Source organism: Castanea sativa, chromosome 5 (genome assembly GCF_040712315.1).
Source record: "Castanea sativa cultivar Marrone di Chiusa Pesio chromosome 5, ASM4071231v1".
Lineage (NCBI taxonomy): Eukaryota > Viridiplantae > Streptophyta > Magnoliopsida > Fagales > Fagaceae > Castanea > Castanea sativa.
In genome coordinates, this window is record NC_134017.1 from 26,608,576 (window position 1) to 26,629,760 (window position 21,185).

The following is a 21,185-nucleotide window of genomic DNA, read 5'->3' on the forward strand; positions in this document are numbered from 1 at the left end:
AACTTTGTTGAAGAATTCAAAACCCAAGCAACCCGAAGTTCTGCGAATAGATGAAGGTGGGACAGTGGAACCTCGGGAAGACGTATGGCATGTGTACGTGGATGGGGCATCGAACTTCCAAGGAGTAGGGGTTGGAATCATACTTATCTCTATGGAAGGAATTAGAGTTGAAAAGTCGTTCAGACTGGGTTTCCCCACGTCCAACAATGAGGCAGAGTATGAAGCTCTCCTTGATAGCTTGAGGATGTCTAGACTAGTAGGGGCAGATAGGATACAACTACATTATGATTCATGGCTGGTTGTTTGTCAGGTCATGAGCGAGTTCAAAGCTAAGGACCATAGAATGATAAGCTACTTGAAGGAGGTTGGGGTGCTAAAGCATCAATTTAAGAACATAGAGTTCTCACATATCTCTTAGGGGAGCAATATTCATGCCGACTCTCTCGCTACTCTGGTTTCTTCGGTGGCAAATCCCCTTCAAAGGATTTTCTTAGTTGAACTTTTACCCATTTCCAGTTTAACTCTTCTGATGGGGCTTTGTCTTGAGGATGTCTAGACAAGTAGGGACAGACATGATACAGCTGCATTATGATTCACGGCTGGTTGTTAGTTAAGTCATGAGCGAGTTCGAAGCTAAGGACCATAGAATGATAAGCTACTTGAAGGAGGTCGAGGTGCTAAAGCATCAATTTAAGAATGTAAAGTTCTCACATATCTCTAAAGGGAGCAATAGTCATACCGACTCTCTTGCTACTCTGGCTTTTTTGGTGGCAGATCCCCTTCCAAGGATTGTCTTAGTTGAACTTTTACCTTTTTTTAGTTTAACTCTTCCTGATGGGGGCTTAAGTCTTGAGCATACATCCATCAGCAAGCTAGATGGACCTTGTTTTGGCCTATCTTCGATATGGAATTCTGTCTAAGGATAAGAAAGAAGCAAATCATACGAAATTCTCCGCAGTACTGGGTCTCTGAAGAAGAGAAATTGTATAAAAGGTCATATTCACGACCTTTCTTCTTGTGCATGCATCCTGAGGCAGTTGAAACACTTTTCCGCGATACTGGGTCTCTAAAGAAGGGAAATTGAATAAAAGGTCATATTTAGGACCTTATTTATTGTGCATGCATCTGAGGTAGTTGAAACACTTCTGGAAGAGTTGCAGGAAGGGATATGTGGAAGTCATACAGGAAAAAGGTTGTTAGCGCACCGAGCCCTCACTCAAGGATATTGGTGGCCGAGCATGCAAAAGCATGCGCTAGAGTTCTCCAAAAAGTGTGATCAATGCCAAAGGTTTGCTCCTAGCATCCATCAACCCAGGGGACCTCTCAACCCAATATCTAGCCCATGGCCTTTTGCCCAGTGGGGGCTAGATATAATAGGACCTTTTCCGAAGACCCTACGTAATAGGAGGTGGTTGTTAATGGGAACAAACTACTTTACTAAATGGGTCGAAGCAAAGCTCCTCGCAAACATCCGAGATACAGATGTCAAGAGATTTGTATGGAAGAACATTGTGACGCGGTTTGGTGGTCCAAAAGTTCTCATATCAGATAATGGTTTACAATTCGATAGCAAGGCATTCTGAAGGTATTGCTCAGAATTAGGGATCACTAATAGGTATTTGACTATGTCTTATCCCCAAGGCAATGGTCAAGTTGAGGCAACCAACAAGTCTATTGTGAATGGCTTGAAGAGGAGACTTAACAATTCAAAGATACAATGGGCGGAAGAGCTTCCAAGCGTGTTATGGGTGTACAGGACTACTCCATGGCGCTTCATTGGAGAGACACATTTTTCAATGACATATGGTGTGGAACCGTGATACCCGTGGAGATAGGGCTGTTGACCTCTCAAACCGATGTGTTTCAGGTTGAAAAGAATGATCAGCAACTCTGCAAGTATCTGGACTTGATTGATGAAAATTGAGACAATGCTTCTGTAAGGTTGGCAAGCTATCAGCAAAGAATTAGCCGAGGAAACAATAAGGGTGTCAAAAGTAGAGAGTTCATTTCGAGGGATTTGGTGCTGAGGAAAGTTTTAGGAAATACCCGAGATCCTGCAATGGGAAAGCTTGATCCAACTGGGGAAGGGCCTTACAAGGTAAGATCTAATGTTGGAATCAATGCTTATCGATTGAAAGATTTGGATGAAAAGCCTATGGTAAGGACATGGAATGTATTTAATTTAAAGAAGTATTACTTTTGATTGTCATATAAGAGATATATATTGTTTGATCTTCTGTTGTGTTTTACTTTTGTAAACAGTAGAAAGCCCCATGAAGGCTTAGGTGGGGATGCCAAAATGACAAAGGGAAATGAACCTCGAGGTACTAGACCCTTTCTTTACTTCGGGTAAGTTTTAAGCTGAGTTTCTTGTCTTAGCCTGACTCTAGGGTCACTATTAGGAAACAAAATTAAAACTTTGTAGAAATAAACCCCGAGCTACTAGACCTTGCCTTAGCTTCGGGTAAGTTTTAAACTAAGATTCTTGCCTTAGCCTGTCTCCAGGGTCACTATCAGGAAACAAAATTAAAACTTTGCATAAATAAACCCCGAGGTACTAGACCCTGTCTTTGCTTTGGGTAAGTTTGAAATTATATTTCCTGTCTTAGTCTAACTCCAGGGTCACTATCAGGAAACAAAATTAAAACTTCGCAAAGATAACATCTATGGTAATAGACCCTATTTTGCTTTGGGAAAACTGAGTTTGGTACATCAATCTAATTTCGATGTTGCTAGGCAGGGAACAAGATTAAAATTTCAAAGGAGCTCTATTGAAAAGCAAGGCTAAAGTCTGAGGAAATATGGGAGACAGATTCCGTAATGAAAGACCTACACCAACACCTCGGTAAGAAACGAGTTTAACTTTTACTTATCTTAAATATTTCTAAGATATAATAGTTTGATTGTTAAGTTAAATCCCGAAGAATAAATTGTGCAACTTCTATGGGATAAGTTATGGAAGAAAAATTGTTAAACATCTAAAGTAGTTAAGAAAGCATGAATAGGAAGCATAAGTGAATAAAAAACTTGGAAATATTCTTTGTAAATAAAAGTCTAAGGTACTTGACAAAAACATATACAAAGTTATGGCCCCTAAAAACCGGGCAAACTAGAAGAGTGTTCAAAAAAAAACAAAACAAAAACCATCTAAAAGGAAAAGATAATGAAGATAATAGTAGAAAAAAAAAGCTTAAACACGAGGTGGTTCCTCAATGGTGAATTCAGTTGCCGAGCTGGTCACCTCTCCTCCTGAACCCATGACAGGATCAGCTCCCTCAACTTCGCGGATGGGAGATTCGTTGTTAATGATTGCTTGAATCTTGGGGTTAGGAATGATGACAAGCTCCTGGGGGATTCAAATGTTGCTTTCCTGCCTAAAGGAAGAAGAGGATTTCACTTGCATCTTATCAAGAGTTGCAAACCATCCCTTGGAGAAGTAGACCTGTAAGTTTTGCTATACTTTAGACTTCATGGAGACAATGCGGTCGTATTGGCCTTAGTTGTAAGACTATTGAATTTTGGTCTCATCAACTACCACATAGCCTTTCAACTCAGCATCTTTCTCCATGAGAGCTTTCCTCACTACCTAAAGCTCCTTCTTCAGAGCTTCCTTCCTTTCGGTAATGGCTTTCGTGTTCTCCTTGGCCTCAGCTCTAAGCTTCTTGGATTTAGAAACTTTATTCATCAAGTCTGAAATCTTCTTCAGAAGATCCTCATTATCAGTATACAACTCTTTAGCTTTAGCCTTGGCCTCTCCTCAATTACCTCGAAGCATTGGTAGCCCTGCCAAATAGAAATGGTAACGGGTCAAGTTCGGGTTGGGTTTTTTCATACCCGGACCCGACCCACGGGTTTGTCCCAAAAACCCAAACCCGACCCATTTATTAAACGAATTTTTTTCTTAACTCCAAACCCGGCCCGTCAGGCACCCGTGGGCCCCGCCAACCATGCCATGATTTGGGCCTAAACCATGGCCCAATCCCCAAAAAAAAAAATTTGCGTAAAGCCTAAACCGTATTACCATGGCCCAATAATTAAAAAAAATAATTGGCCAGAATCATTATTTTTGAAGATGTGTTTGCCAAATTCTTGTATTTGCTAGATTCAAGCATTGCCAATATTCAAGCCTTGATTTTTTTTTTTTTTTTTTTTACTCTTTGATTGGTAGAGAAAATCAAAGAATGAAATTGAAAAATAAAAATACCCATCAGGAAACAAACACAAACACAAACACAAACACAAAAAAAAAAAAAACACAAATCCTAACACAAAAATAAACACCAAAATCTCAAATTTATAATTTTCCCATTCAAAATCACAAACACAAACACAAATTCAGATTTATGATTTTCCCTTTCAAAATCACAAACACAAACACAAAAATTTCAGATTTATGATTTTCCCTTTCAAAATCACAAACACAAACAACTCACATGATAGAGATGAAATGAACCCTAAAAAAAAAAACTAGGTGGTCTAATGGAGAAACACGGAGGAAGCGAGGCGGATGAAGGTGCAAGTAATGGTCGGCAGTGAGGGGCTTCAGGCTAATCAGGCCAGCAGTGACAGATCGAAGGTTGGGGTTGAGTAAGAGGGAGTGACCGAGTGAAGAGTAGGAGAGGAGAAAGAGAAATGGGTATGGGATTAGGGTTATTTTTTAACTTATATATATATATATATAAATATGGGGGTATTTTAGTATTTTTTTTTACTTATATATAAAAGAATTGAGTTCGGGTCTGGGTTCAGGCTAGGTTTTTGAAAAAACCTAGACCCGCTTCAGGTTTTTTTTTTAAACCCATACCCGATCCTAGAATTTATCAGCCGGGTAAAATCCAACCCTATAATTTATCGAGCCGGGTAAAATCCGACCCATTAGGACCGGCCGGGTATCCACGGGTCGGATATAAATTGCCATCCCTACTACCAAAAGTTATGAAGAAAAAATTAATTAAACTTTAAAAATTCTTTAAAAGAAATAGAGAAGGTAATAGGATTGATGGTTACCATGATAGCTTCCCTTTTCATGTTTAGTAGCAGGGTTTCATCATCCCACTTTTCCTAGTGCTTCATGTCCTCAGGAAGAAGGAGGGTTTTCCCTACGCACTCAACGACTTTTCCTCCACGACTATCTCTCTAGGGCCTTACTCTATCCGTGATAGGAAGAACCTCCCTGTCCACCATGGATGCCTATATATAGGCAGGGGCACCTGAGACGTCAAATGGGTGTCACCCAAGCCTGGAGGGGAATTCTCAAAATCAAGGATTGTCAAGGATTGCTCGGCGCTTGATCCAAGTGGTTGCTTACGCCCAGCCCTAGTTTCACGGTGGGGGGTAGTAGATACCGTAGTAATTGGAGGAGCTGGGAGGGGCGTAGAAGTAGTTGCAGCACAGGGAGGTGCTTGTCCTTGAGGTACTGTGGGCTTAGCCAAAATTTGAGCAAGGGTGACCTGACCTCTTTGGAGTGTCAACTCAGCGAGAGAGTCTTCCAAAGGAATAGTTGTTAGGATATTGGACTCTTCACGAAGTGGAGATGGGCTGTGGTTTGTGTTCCGGTTTGATTTCCTCTTTCTTTATCTCCGAGGACGATTAGTCGGAGTGGGTATAGCAATGGTAACTCCTAGGTCCTTGGGAGTAAATGAAGGAGGAGTTTTGCTACAGTATCACTCCTCTTCTCAGCAAGCACGTTCTGAAGAAGATAGGATATATCCCTTTCAACGAACGTCGATGTAAGGAAGCAGAGGATGCCTTATTACGATAGCCTTTCCTGTGGCTCAAAAGCTACGATACACGGGAGTGTATCCAAGGATAAGGTAAGCTGCACGGAGTTGACCGTTGTGGTGTGGATAGATTGGAGACTTCAGCAATCTGTTTAGATCCATGGATTTAATTAGCTGTCTCTTCTTCTTGAATGTGTGATCCTCTGAAAAAGAAGTACACAAAGGTTAGTCACATAGAATGTTAAAAATAGCTCAGACTTAGAATAAATTAGAAATAATGAGTTAGCAAAAAGAAAAAAATCCTACAAAATCTACCCACCTGCTTTACCCTCACTCGTGGGGCAATGGATCTCACTGGGGTACCAGCTCCCCAAGACTATCAAATAGTCTCCTTTTGTTTCCCTGTCAGAATCTAGAAGACCGGAGATGAGCCTCACCTCCCCTTATCAGATCTTAAATTAATACCCAGAGGTTTTACTATCTTGAAAACTATACACGTAGTTGATATCATGTTCGGTAAGGTTTAGCCCGAGCCTTTTGTTAAGGGTGTCTACACTACTAACGATCCTAAAGAAATTAGGAGTACACTGGTCAGGGCAGAGCTTAAAATGGCGTAGAAAGTTAGTAAGGAGGTCACTCATAGGGATCCTAACTCCGCCTTCTACTATGGCAACGAGTGGAATTACCGCTCTACCCTCCCCTATTAAGAGTATTGCCTTGGATTCTAGGAAATAATTCACCTCTACATCATCAGGGAAGTTATACTTTCTCCTAAACTCAGCTAATATCTCAAGGGTATTAACCATCGATTTAAATTTCCCCATTGTAGGCAAAGCAAGAATAAAGAAGAAGGAAATAACAAAAACTAAATCTAAAGAGTGAAGGGGAAGACAAACTTACAATGTGAAAGAAAGGCAGAAAAAGGGAAGGTCGCTAGAAGTCACCTAAAGTTCGTCAGAAAAGGAAGTAGCGAAGAAGAAAGAAAGAGAGGAAACTTTCAGAGTTTTAGAGAAAAAAATGTAGAAGGAGCTAGAAAATGGGTCTAGGGGTCTCCCTTATATAGGAAAAATAGGGGAGAGGAAGGGATAGAAGTGACCCTTCCTTTCCCGCCCATTTTTCCATTTTCCGAAAGGCCCATTTGACTTTCCATTCAAGGACACGTGCTAAAGATCGTGGGCTGGGAATCTCGGGCATGTCCATGGTATTTATTACCCGACACCACCACTATTCATAAATGCCAGTTAATGATTGCCACAATTTCCTTGAACCACGATCCCCACGTCAGTAATGATGACCTAAAGATCGTGGGGGGCTAGAGCCCAAGAAGTTACTAGGCCATAGGAAAGTAGTTGGGTCTGGCCTTTGTGCAGAGGGGAAAGCTCAAAGGGTGATAATCCATTAAAGAGCTAAAAGCTAGATCATTCTAGATGTTGAGGACAAAGTTTAGTACCACGGTCAACCTGTGCCTGTGAAAAAGGGAAAGCACTAGCTTATCCAAGGCATGGAGCACAGATGATCAATGTATGACCTCTAGAAGACATTGGTAACCACGAGAAACTTCTGGAATGCGCAAGAAGTATTACCTCCGCATTAATGAAAGGGTTCTTTCCTAACCTTTGTCGCATTAATTGCTCGTGAGACAACCTGAACAATACACGTAACCTCTGGGCAGTCAGAATTCTAAGATAAGAAAGAAACAAAACTGATAAAGTAAGGGCAAATATTTGTGAGACTCTAAATGGGAACAAGACAGCTGTAATGATAAGTACAAGGCCTGAAGCTATAAAAGGAGGGAGAAGGCAAAAGGTGGGGGATCCAAAAAAGGGGAGAAAAATTTGTCTGAGAAGAAAAATAAAGTAAGAGAGGGAAACACTAGTGTGGCACCATGGGAATAAAAATAAAAACTTCCTATAGTCATCTGAGCGTCTGTAATAGTAATGGTAGCATATTAATGGTCAAAAGAAATCCACTGTTTGTATTTCCCATTGTAGAGTATCTATTCCCTGTTATTTTGTAGCAAAATTTTGAGGAGTGTTCCTCAGGGAGTGCTAAAGAAGGAAATTAGGGAGAGTTAGAATAAAAAATCCATGTATATGTGCATTCTTGTATGGAGAGAGAGAGAGAGAGAGGCTATGATGTACTTACCAAATCTAAAATTCGAGAAAGTCACTAGCGCTCCACTTGTTTCAATGAAAAACCTTATATAAAGATAATTTTTCGTATTTTCTAGTGTTTAGTAGTATTAGACACTACAAAAAACGCAGCTATTGGTTAATTCTATAGCCGCGTTCAAAAACGCAGCTATAGGTCCAGCCAAATAAATTTTTTTTTTAAAGGGGGACCTATAGCTGGGTTTAGAAACGCAGCTCTAGCCGAATAAATTTTTTTTTAAGGGTAACAAAAAAAAAAAAAAAGATGGCCTGAGATATATATAGCTGAATAAAATATATTTTTTTTAAGGAGGACCTATAACGCGGCTATAGGTAACACACAAAAAAGCGATGCCCTGAGATATATAGTTGAATAAAATATTATTTTTTAAAAGGAGAACTTATAGCCACGTTTTTAAAAACGAGGCTACAGGTAACACGCAACAACAAAAAAAAGGATGGCCTAAATTATGTAGCCGGATTTTTTTTTTTTTTTTAAACGTAGACCATAGCCGCGTTTTAAAAAACGTGGCGACAGGTCACAAAAAAAAAAGATGGGCTGATGGGTTTGTGTTCTTGAGCTTGTTCTTTTGTGTTTCTGAGTTTGTGCTTTTGTGTTCCTTGAATGGATTTAGTGTTAGATTTGGGTTGGTTTTGTTGAATGAGAGGAGATTCATGGATTTGTGTTATTATATTTTGGAGCATATTGCGTTTGTATTATGAGTATATTGTGTTTGATTTTGAATTTTTTGGGTTTGTGTTTGATTTCTCTTTTTTGGGTTTCTGTTTAATTTTTGAATTTTTTTGGTTTGAATTTTGAATTTTTTGGGGGAAAAAAACCCAGAAATTTTTTAAAAAAAAACTTATAGTCGTGTTTTTAAAACACAGTTGTAGGAGGCATTAGCTGCGTTTTTAAAATGCAACCAAAACTGTACCTATAGCCGCATTTTAAACACAACCCAAAGTGAGTCTATAGCCGCGTTGTTTACAAAACACAACTATAGGTCTCAGCTTATAAAGAAGTGAAAAATGCAGCTATAGGGGGATAGCTAGCTGCATTTATAGAAATGCGGCTATAGACCCCCACAGGGATATTGTCGCACAGGATAGGCCGCGTTTGGAAACGCAACTATAGCCTATAGCTGTGTTTTTAGGGTCTATAGCTGTGTTATCCAAACGCGGCTATAGCCCTCTTTTTTTGTAAGAAAAAATGAATTAAAGAAAAACTATTTTTGGTTAACTAGAAAAAGTATGACTTATTTTTAGAGATTTTTTTTTTTTTTTTTTTTTGAATATCGCTTAGATCTTCCTATTTTTAAGATATCCATAATAACAATGTAATATATATCTTGCAAATTTTATGCCTGGTTATTTTTCTTCTCTTTCGTAGTCAAGTAGACACTTTCTAACTGCTTTATAACCTGGGGGATTTTGATACATTGGGTTGCTAAAGCAATGTTTAAAAGCCCGTGTAATACATAGTTCATATTCATACGGAAGATCTACCTTTAAATTTCGCACACAAGTTATAATTCTGGTTACCATACAAATATCAAAAGCGTCTCGGACGGGATCAAATTTAGAGAGTTTAGAAAGTGGTGGAAATAAAGAGTTATAGGAAGATGCAGAGGCATGGTCATTGGCTTGCACTTCAATGATAATAATGATAACCAACTTTATCATCCAAACTATAAATTTTCTGATTAATTTCACACCCATTTATTTTCTAACACCATAAAAATGTTATTATTTTGAAATTATATCTAAGAGAACATCGAATTCTTAAAATTGTGTTCCTACTATAATCAAATAAATAGACTCCTTTGAAATAAAGATAAGTTAATTTATAATTTTTATTCGTAATTAAACATATTTTTGTTGTTATTTAAGAATTGTGACTTTTAGAAGCATGAGCAATTTTATGTTCTATGACTTGCAAATTCTTTTGTGTCTTCTTACTAGAGTCAAAAGTTTTCGTAGTAAAATTTTATGTAAAAATGCAAGTTTCATAAAAATTGAGTATACTTATAAGAGTCAATTAATTAAGTAAACTTGTGAGGATAGATGATCAAATTTTTAAAATATATTTGATTAAAACACCCATTTTATGGACTTTGGAGATAGATAATGGCTAGAAAAACATGAGAAATAAGTCAGAGTAGACTGTATGGAGTTATTATATAAAGCCTACTATTAATTATAAATAAATATAAAGATATGTTAATTGACTTTTCTTTTTCTTTTTTTTTTGGATACAAGATAGAATTTCTACTCTAGCCTAATCTAAGTGTATATGTGTGTGAAACTCCTTCCTGGAGACTTGAACCCCAGCTCTTGTCCCCCACACTCCACAAGCATTTATACCTGTGAAGTGACCATCGCACTAAGGGTGTGCGGTGGTATGTTAATTGACTCTTAAATAAACCTACATGGTGCAAAATTTCCCTAAACAAAGTTTATTTAATTAGTGAGTATTTTAAAGGGAACATTTGATAGAAGGAAATAAATTAAACGATTTTTTTTAACCAATGTCCCTTGGTTATGGTTATGAACTTAACAAAAGATTTATTATATAGCAAATAAGTAATTTTTAACAATGGTCATCTAAGCTTGAAAGGGCTCCATCAAAAATTTAATGAATATATAAACAGTTGCTATCCACAAGTTTCAATATACTAAATCAAGTTTTGATTTGAAAAGTGTGCGTGTGTGTATACATATACATACATACATATATATATATATATATATATATATATATATATATATATATAGTTGGCCAAGATCCTGTTATGAGCGAGCCCTCTTCTCATTTCTTTCATCTATTCTCGTTGTATTTGGAGAGACTATTAGGGCTTCATCATTCTTTCTGAGACAGGATCATGGGAAGTTGATCTATAGCATGCATTTGTTGTGGCTATGGTTTTGAAGCCATTAGACTATTAGAGGCATTATTAATTTGGATAGACAGTCTTCTGTTTACTTCACTCGTGTAATTGTTTGGTAAGCGGGGGTGATTTTCTTGTTTGGTTTGCAAATTAATGATTGGGTTTAGAAGTTTAGGTGGGGAGTGGTGATGGGGATTTGCTTTGTACTTTGTATCCCCTTGGTCATGGTGGGAATTAAATGGTTGTACTGCTTATTATCCACGCCTAGTCGGCTGAGTGATTTGGGTGAGGTGACAGTACTGGATTTTATGGTTGGTGTGAATCATGATTCTTATCTATAAAGGGTTAATAAACTTTGAGTGAGGTAGATATATGTTTGAGATTGAGGTTTCATTTCCCTTTTTTAGCCAACGAATGGTTTGGTTTGGAATTGTGACCTTTGGGACCTACCCGGTGAATGGGTATAGGCTATTTTAATTGTTTCTAAAAAAAAAGGGTTCGATGATATTTCATCCTCACCACGTACTTTATTAAATTAAATATAATTAAAACTTGACAGTACTGGATTTTATGGTTGGTGTGAATCATGATTTTATCTATAAAGGGTTAATAAACTTTGAGTGAGGAGATATATGTTTGAGATTGAGGTTTCATTTCCCTTTTTGGGCCAACGAATGGTTTGGTTTGGAATTGTGACCTTTGGGACCTACCCGGTGAATGCGTATAGGCTATTTTAATTGTTTCTAAAAAAAAAAAAGGTTCGATGATATTTCATCCCTCACCACGTACTTTATTAAATTAAATAGAATTAAAACTTTGAATATCAAATAGTAGAAATCTCATTTTGCAACCTTATAACCTCACACCAAAGGCATATCCATTACTTTCGGACATAATGGCAAAATCATAATTTTGACCATTTTGTTTCTAAATACTCTATTGATAACAAATCTAGGAGTCCTAACGATAAAAAATTATATATCATATGATTGAGGACTTTTTTTTAAGGGTGAAAAAAGTGGTATTTCCTAAGTTTAGTTTCTCTTTATGTAAATTAGATAAAGTCATGTCTAGAATTAGAGAATAGATTTAGAGATTTAATTACGCTTGGGGAAGGAGTTAGGCACCCCACTTTCCACAATTAATGCCGGATTGTAATCCACACCTAAAATATTATTCATTAGTAACATGCGTAGGGCAATATATATATAAACTTACCTGGTCTTAGGGGCACATATATCTCTTGATATCTTGCATGCATGCATGCATCAATTATAATGCATGAAGATTGATATCAATAGTTTTTATTTTTAGAGGAAAAAAAAACATTATTAGTTTGAAAACCATTTGGGTAAACTCATGACTGGCAAAAGGTTGGTATCAAGATAGACATGAAATCTTAACACATTGCCCATTATAATCACGTTTTATAAGGGAGGTCCTAGCAATCATTATGATCACCTCATTCCATGGTTAATGATGTAGTAGTTTGTCTATTGATGAGGTTTGAACTAAGGGATCTTGCAAAGAGAGAGATCCTTTATGATCTCATTTGGCAAAGAGTTTTGGAAAATTATAAAGTTTTGGAAAAAACTTAAAAATATAGTTACTATATAAATTATAAAGTAATTAAAAACGATAAGTTACTCTCAATGTGATGTAGTTTCTGCCATTACGTCTCCTTATTACTACTCAAGTAATTAAAACGGATTGTAGACAAAATAAGCTCCAAAAAAGAGTAGCGTATATGTTTGGATTAGGTGTTTTTTGTTGTTATTGTTGTTGTTCAACTTATTAGTTTATTTCATTTTGCACAAGCCTTTTAAAACTTTACTTTTTATTTTTGGGTATGATTTCACTTTTGCTAACCTTCAACAAATACATAAATAGGTTTTTCACCAACATGTTAATCCAAATGCTGGAAATTAATTGTTTTTTTTTTTTTAATTTATGGTAATATATGATGAAAGATTATATATCTTTTTGTGTTTATGGATTGACCAATTAAATGTGTAACTAGTTATAGCTAACATTCATGAACATTTAGGATTGTGATGGTATGGTACATAAAAAAGGATAAGCACATATCATAGAATGATCATCTTCTTCTTCTTTTTTTGTTAGGGAAAATTACATAAAAAGGCTCATAGTTTATACTATGTTCTAGGATTTTAATTTTTTATTTTTTCAATTAAAGTCTCAATCTTATGAAACTGCTTCAGGTTGAAGCCTATATCCATCTCCGTTATTCATTTTCATTATTTTGAGTAGTAATGGAATAGATAAAAATGATAATTTTTTATAAAATTAACTTTGTTTTGCAATTTTTTTGATAATTACTTTCTCACTTTAAGTGAAGCTTTCTCTCTCTACCTTGTAATTATCAAAATGATTTATTAACAAATTCTATGTGAAATATGTAATTTAATCAATGATTTCTTGCTTTTCACAATTTCATTACTACCTACAATAAGATAAATAAAAAATGGAGATGGACTAAGGGTTCAAATTGAAACATTTTATAAATTTGAGATTTTAATTACAAAATTACAAACCAACGAACTAATCTAAAGTAGAATATAAATTTTGAATTTTATATATAATTTAAAAAAAATAAAACTATAATTTAATATAATCTACTTTGTAAATAAAATAAATCATTAATAAAGATAAGGGGGTTTAAAGTTCAAACACTCAACCCGGAGCAAAAGGTAAAAATTTGTTGCCACACAATGTTCTCTAACTCAAGGGGTTTTTCAGATACCCCATTTGGCGTAAATTTTACAACCATTTGATTGGTATTAATTGGTAATTAAATTACATCACTACAAATGAGTTTAACACGAATAACACTACAATTATTACTGGATACCCAAATAAATAATGAGTAAATTATACAAATAATGAGTCTTTAGGAGTTTGTTTAATTGTGCTGTTTAAATAATAATTTTTACTTTTTAAACAATAAAACACATATTTTTATAATATTTTTTAATCTATACATATTTTTATAATATTTAAATAATATTAATAAAACAAAATTACCGAATACACTAATACCTTTTTGGGCACTTGAGACGGTCATGAGCCATTAACGTTTTTTTTTTTTTCTTTTTTTTTTTGCTTCGGCCCATACAAAGGTCCTATGATTAGTTGCTTGGGAAGTAAGGAAAGGTATTTATCAAAAAAAGGGAAGTAAGGAAAGGTGCTCTATCTGCCTAGGAATAACAACATTTATCATTTTATCTACAATATTTGGATAACTATCAATCAATCAATCAGTCAGCCGCATTTATATCTGGCCTTGAAAGATAACCTGAATTGGAAAAGTTTTAAATTGGACTCCTTTTTGACCACCAGAATCAAAATGTCCTGTGGCGGTGTGGCCAGATATTACTGAATGATATATATATATATATTTTTTATGAGAACTGAATGATTTATTGATTGGTCATGTCAAAGAAATATTCCAGTTCTTATATGATTTTGAATGCTGAATGGGCCATTGTAGCATTTAATGGCTGTGAATTGACAGCTCTATCAAAAAATTGCAGTAATTATTTGGGGTATTAAAAGCAGATACTTTCAAACCTTGACATCAGAATCAGAAATTCAGAACTGCCAACTTTAAATTTGATTGAATTCATTTACTTTTTAAAGTTACAACCAGGCATTATTCAAAACAAAGAACAACTCTACATCGTAGGCAGGTGAAAGTGTCATCAAAATCCCATCTCTAATTTCTATTCCTCTCTTTTGGGCTAGCGTGGTTTTTAGCACAGGGAGTTGAAACAATAAGGTGGCACTCAAATATAGTCAAATACACCCTAGTCATTATAGCTTGCTTTTTAGTGTTGCATTGGGTACCTAACTCCAGCCGCTAACACTCGTTGCTGTTCTATCTGTATCAATATGAAAGAGCCATCATAACATTAGATTTTAGTATTTAATGAATGAGATATGATGGTAGAAATAAGATAGGTTGAGAAATTAAATAGTGCACAAGAAAAACTGAAAGCTTGTGCTACATACATGGAACAGTTCGTGCAATTTGTTTTTGAGGTAGCAATACTCATGCTCTAGCAGCTCCAATGCTCTCAAACACCTGAAAGACCAAAATCCCAGATGGTAAAACATTCTCAAAGCAACATGTCTGCTTTCTCTCTCTCTCTCTCTCTCAAAGTAAAACCTCAAAAAAAGCAACACACGTTGTCAATTCTTGCTACAGAGAAAGAGAAGTGTAGAGAAGTTTTAAAAAGTGAAAGGAAAAAGTCTGGAAGCACGAGAATAGAGGAGGAAAGGCGCACCCACCCGGCACGGTTGTTTTGTTCAGAAGCGGCGCGAAAGGCAACGCATACATTTCTGACTCTCTTTGCACCTATGCTTGAGCTACTTCCCATAAACTGATTCAAATGGATTCCAATTTTCTTGTAGTCCGAGAACTCCTTGTCCATCCTGTTCCATAACCTTTATTTTCAGCCAAATAAACAAATAAAATTCTAAAGAAACAAAATTTTTACAAATTTATTATTAAAATAATAAAATGTAACATTTTAGATAGACCACTTTGTTATGCCCAACGGTTGTGTGAAGAAAAAGCGTTGTAAATACTAAATAGTAACTTCCAAATGAGAGGGAGAGAATGTTTGTGACCAAAAAATTAAACCCATCAAGCAAACCAAGTGGGAACCAAAATTTAAGATGCAATGCATTATGCATGTGTATGTGTGTGAGAGAGAGAGAGAACTCACAACAGTCCTCTGAGGTTCCTCAAGAGCTTCTCGGACTCGTGGAAATAGATATTAACAACCTCTGAGACAAAGTTTGGGGAGCTCTCATCTTGAAGCTGTTGAAGCTGCAAGAATTGCTCATCCAATACTCCCTAAAGAACAATAACAGAAATGATATTAATCAGTGTAAACAAAAAAAAAAAACTTCAACAACTAAAGTAATACATACTTGTACCACTACAAAAATTAACAAGCTCGTATCTTTTCATTTTTTTGTCATTTCTTACCAAGGAATTCAAGCATTAAAACAACACTAGTAGCTCGCTATGATAAAAGATAAACAATGAAAACAACAAGTCCTATTAATTAGCATTATTACCTGGTGGAAGAGCAAAGCGAGCAAACGATTCATGTCGGCTCGCAACCGATCCACACCCAACCCAAGCATCCACACAGGAAGACCCGTCTTGGCTAATCACTTCTTGAACCTAAAAACTGTATAAAAAAAAAACCTAAGTGGGTTTAACTTTTAAGCCCCAATTAAGCTAATGGATATCTCTTATTATTCTTTTCCTCTCTTCACTTGCTTCGGGGTTTAGGGTTTTGTGTACAACTTCTAATACTACAAGAGCGGGAATTGAAGCCGGTGGCAACAACTATTTAAAGCCAAGCGGTGGCTTTGGACCCCACTTCTGGCAACACTGTAAAAAACTCATGTCCTTACAAAGTCTGTTTTACTTGCACGCACTAAAAGTTTTTGACATTTGTTTGGTGGTAGAGAGTATAGTACTACAGGTGATGTCCTTTCTGTGGGGATTATACACAACAATTATTATAAAGTTAATTAATATTATAGTTACTCATGTCATATGCATCCCACATAAGCCTCACTTGAAAATTTTGAATTTAGGAAGTACAGTGACAAAAGTTATATTAGGAATCTTCTCAAAAAAAAAAAAAGTTATATTAGGAATTATGAAAGTTTCAAGTAAAAATGTATGGGTGTAAACTTTTTTTATCGAATTATTGGACCTCTCAATTGGGTTTATCATAAAATAATAATGAAGAAGAAGAAGAAGAAGAAGAAGAAAGAAAGAAAGAAAGGTGAGGTCATTCTTGCATAAGAATTTCAATAAGTAGAGTAGGACATAGGACATTTATTTTAGACTTTTGCATCTTAATAGATGTACATGTAGACATTATTGATAAGATCTACGGCCACCAAAAAAACACATATTCCATAAATTTTCATGTCAAGAATTGTAATAAATGATAAGAGATAGATATGGTCCATTCCATTTGTTCTAAAAATGTCAAAGAATATAACCTTAACCTGCAATTGATTTGACAAGAGATTTATTACAGATCTGTGTAGTCCCCACAATACATTACATCAAAGAGAAAAATCGTCCAAGTGATACTTTGCATATGTAAATAATAATGGTAAGATCTACGGTCACCACAAAATAAATATTCCGAAAATTTTCATAACCCACAAAAATTATAAGAGATGTCCATTCCTATTTGTTTTAAAAATTTGGAAGAATATAACCTTAATATGCGAATGATTTTACAAGATTTATGTGAGATCCGAGTAGCCCCCATTATCCATTACATCAACTAGAAAATTTATGGAAGTGATACTCTGGAATTTTGCATGTTAAAAGATATGATCCCTTAAATTAGTTCATGATAAAATCTACAGTCACCTCCACAAAACACACTCTGAAATTTCACATGTTAAAAGATATGATCCCTTCAATTAGTTCTAAAAAAGTCTAAGAGAATATAACCTCACTATGAAAATGTACCATACAAGATATTTTTATGAATTCTATGTACTCCACAATAAATAAAATCAAATAGAAAAATTATCCAACTTTGCGCGTTCTTGAAATTTTTATTTATTGTTAATAATTTATTTTTTAATTACAACAAAAGTGTGTGATTTGAATTATGAATGTTTTCGTTAAGAATACCAATTGAGTACTTGTGCTACAAGGCTTATAATCGCTTGAGGTTGAAATTAAACCTTAGGAAAATTCTTCTTTTACATTGCACGGTATAATGCAAATTTATATTGCAGTAACACAAAAAACTAACAAATGTTGTATACATTTACAAAATTGGTACAACCTTTTCCAAATATATATATATATAACATTATTTTATAAAAATGGTAAATATTTACAACTTTTTATAAACATAAACATGTATAAACTTCATAAACCCTAATTCAAATACCCCAATAGGGTCATTATTAATTCCCTCAGTCCCAATTTATTTTATTTTAAAATGTTCCAAAATATTATCTCTTTTTTAAAATTAAAAACTATTAATTTATTAATGTTCTATTATTGTCCCTAATTTATTTTTAAAATTATTTTTAATAAATTTATTTAAAAGGAATTAAGATTGTCCTAGCAAAGGAGAGTAAGGTCACACGAGTAGTGAGAGTGGGATTAGGGTTAAAGAGTGAGAAAGAGGGCGTGCAGTGTGGAAGTTATCGAGGTGAATGTGGGGTATCTACCGGACCAGCCTACAAAACCAGACTCTGGAACTGTAGAGAGGTGAGGGAGGTGACCTGCTGTCCCCGTTTCCGGTCACCCGCGTGCTGTCTTTTTCTGCCAGTGGTGCCGCGTTGTACCACTCACTCTCCACCCGACAACTCTCTGCAACCGGTGATTGTCAGTCACCTCGCCAATCCTTACCTCACATTCAATTCTAAACAACTGTAATATACTGTCGAGAAATTTGAGGAAAAAAAATATATATATATATTAAACATAACATTTTTAACTTTTACTGTTGTAGTACATGCTTCCAAACCACGTACTCTATTTCACCTTTTCTCCCTTCACTTTTTATCTGACTTTCTCACTCTTTTATTTTCGAAATAGGAAAAAAAAATTATATGAGTAACTTGATATGTTATTAAATTACACTGATCAAATATGAGGAGGTAAAAAGAAGTTCATAGGTTGAAAATTTAACAAATTTTTTCATAATTGAGATAATGTGTTATTTGTTAATAATAAATAAATAAATAAAGATAAATTACAAATTATACTTTTAAAGTTTGAAGATATATAAATTTTATATTGTGAAGTTTTAGAATTTAAATTTTATCCCTTAAAATTTGGAAGTGGATTTTATACCCTGAATTTCAGAATTTTGATTTTACTTCTTAAATTTTAGGAATGTTTGAATTTTACTTCTTAAAGTTTGGGAATATTTGAATTTTACACTCTAAAGTTTCATAATTTGGAGGTGTAAAATCCAAATACCCCTAAAATTTATGAGGCAAAATCAAAATTCTTGAAACGTTAAAGTGTAAAATCCAAATGCTCTCAAATTTAAGAGAGGTAAAATTCAAATTCTAAAATTTCAGACTGTAAAATCCAAAAATTCCCAAATTTTAGGAGTATAATTTGTAATTAACCAAAAAAATAATATATCCAAATAAAAATGAGTAAAAACTAGTCAATACAAAATTTTTGTATATATAACATTGTTATAAAAGTTAAGGCCCTATTTAGTAAAGTATCTTAAACTCACATTTTTAGTTTTTAAATAGTATTACACATATTTTTACATATTTTTTTATTTACATGTATTTTAAAAAAATACAAACAATATTACTTAAATTTGTCCCTAAATAAAATAAGAAAGGAAAAAAGAAATGTTGTGTTTTTGTCTCACAGCTTGGGTTTTAATTTAGTGAGGCTGCATTGAAGGATGGGGAGGAACAGAGCGCCCGGTAAACAAGGTTCTGGGTGACAGGTGGTGGAGGTGGCAGTGACAAGTTCGTCAGAGTAGGCGGACACGTGGCAAAATGGTTAGTGGTTTACTGCTTGAAGTTTTGTCATTTTGTCTGGGTCAGGAACTAACTACACATACAGTTGGAAAAAGAAAAGTGTAAAGAATGAATGAGTATATGGTGATGATGACGAGACTTTTCAAAAGGGAGTGAGTGATGGGGTATATACTATATACGACCCATGGACAGGACAGCAGGGGATGAGGCACAAAATCATAGGTGATTCTATATTATTGGACCACTCTCTTTTTTTTTTTCTCCCACTTAATTATAATTGGACCACTCATTTGTTTACATAATTACAAATTTACAATGCCTCTTAAATTCATGAATAAATGATTCTAAGAAAAAAAAAATCATGAATACATTCATTAGGTTGGAAACCCTCGAAGTAATTAACCTCATCAATTAGGCAGGTGCTAATTATGTGTTTAAATGTATTTTTTTTAAATCTCAATAGAGATTTTATATTTTTTTTTTTAGCTAACCCAAGTTGGAAAGGGGAAGGTCGAATTTCAATGAGCCCATGTAGTTAGAGGCATCCACCCAATGATCTTTGGCATTAAAGATGAAATATATTAGAAGCAATTGTTTTTTTTTTTAGATATACATGTAGGTAGGTAAAATTTTAGAGTTGGGACAAAACTGCACAAAGTACTTTGAAAGTAATCTAACATTGGTGAAAATACATGCAATTTGACAAATTAATTGCTAAAAATTGAAACCTCAGTTCAACCTTGACTAATTTGGAGATTGGCCAAGGAGGCTTCAATTGTTAAATCAACAAACTAGTGGAAGGAGAGGAAATATGACATAGTAACAGTCGATAGATGCATACCTTACGCTGCACAATGAATTCTCTATAGGTGTATGAGGATCGGTATTGATAGGAAAATCCTTTCTCCAATACTTGCCAATTAGTTTTCCCCTCAATTTGACTGACAGGATGTGTGTGAGGACAACAAATTCTAATCTATAAGTGGATGAGACATTGCCTTGTGAAATTATATGTGATAGCCTGTTGTAAAATATAATAACTGTTAATGTGAAGGAAATTAAGGAATTCTGTTTTTAAGGATGATTGCTATGCTCGATAGACTAGAGGAAAGGATTTGTAGATTGTTGGCCAAGTTGACTAGGATGATTTCATAGCTTGGTCATCGGTTTGAAGCTTAAACCGACCCCAACAATACAGCAAGTAGCTTTAATCCATGTAAAAAAAAAATTAAAATAATTAAATTGAGTACTTAAAAAAAAATTACTAGTGGTGTTTTAACCGTTCATATTTTAATTTATGGAAACTCGGTGATTGTTTGGATACAAATTACTGCGTTTACATTTTGGGAGGGACGCGTTTCAGCCTTCTTTCTTTTTTATTTTATCTTTTTTTCCTCTGCACGCATTTCAGCTAGGGGACAAAATTACTATTCACATGTGCGGTTACTGTTCACACACTGTTTCGCACAGTTCATACACTATTCATGTACTGTTCACGCACTTTTCAGCCACTTTTTTTTTTATTAAAAAGGGTTTCACGGCACTATTCACTAATTTAAAAATTATTTGCTACAGTATTTTCAATTTTCAGTTTTCAGTTATATCCAAACGGACCCTCACTAACCTTGAAGGTTAATTAGGATTTTAGATGAGTGATTCTCTTATCTTATTTAAAAATATATATAGATATTTGAATTAATTATTATTATTAAATATTTATTTACACTAATATTTCAAAAGGCCGTATGCAAAAGGTAATATTGTTACTGTTATGCCAAAAGCGATTTGAATTATGATATGTACTGCATCACTCTTTCAAACGATACAAGTATCTTCTTATTTTTTACTAGCTTGTCAAAGGATTGTCATATAAAAGATGC

General features: G+C 34.8%; 1 protein-coding gene across 1 annotated transcript; it reads right to left on the reverse strand.

Moving 5' to 3' along the window:
* Positions 1–14,606: 14,606 nt before the first annotated feature.
* LOC142633825 (pseudo histidine-containing phosphotransfer protein 6) lies at positions 14,607–15,936 on the reverse strand. Its single transcript, XM_075808073.1, has 5 exons — positions 15,868–15,936; positions 15,510–15,640; positions 15,070–15,213; positions 14,791–14,863; positions 14,607–14,660 (listed from the first exon to the last, which is right to left on the reverse strand). The coding sequence occupies exons 1-5, from the start codon at positions 15,934–15,936 to the stop codon at positions 14,607–14,609; spliced, it is 471 nt and encodes a 156-aa protein (XP_075664188.1).
* Positions 15,937–21,185: the final 5,249 nt, after the last annotated feature.

What these genes read in the sequence shown, in the direction of transcription:
- LOC142633825 (XM_075808073.1), bottom strand. Translation starts at nt 15,936, where the DNA reads ATGCTTGGGTTGGGTGTGGATCGGTTGCGAGCCGACATGAATCGTTTG. An exon ending in AGGAACCTCAGAGGACTGTT is followed by an intron (nt 15,214 to 15,509) that starts GTGAGTTCTCTC and finishes GTTATGGAACAG; the next exon opens with GATGGACAAGGAGTTCTCGG. An exon ending in GAACAAAACAACCGTGCCGG is followed by an intron (nt 14,864 to 15,069) that starts GTGGGTGCGCCT and finishes TTGGTCTTTCAG; the next exon opens with GTGTTTGAGAGCATTGGAGC.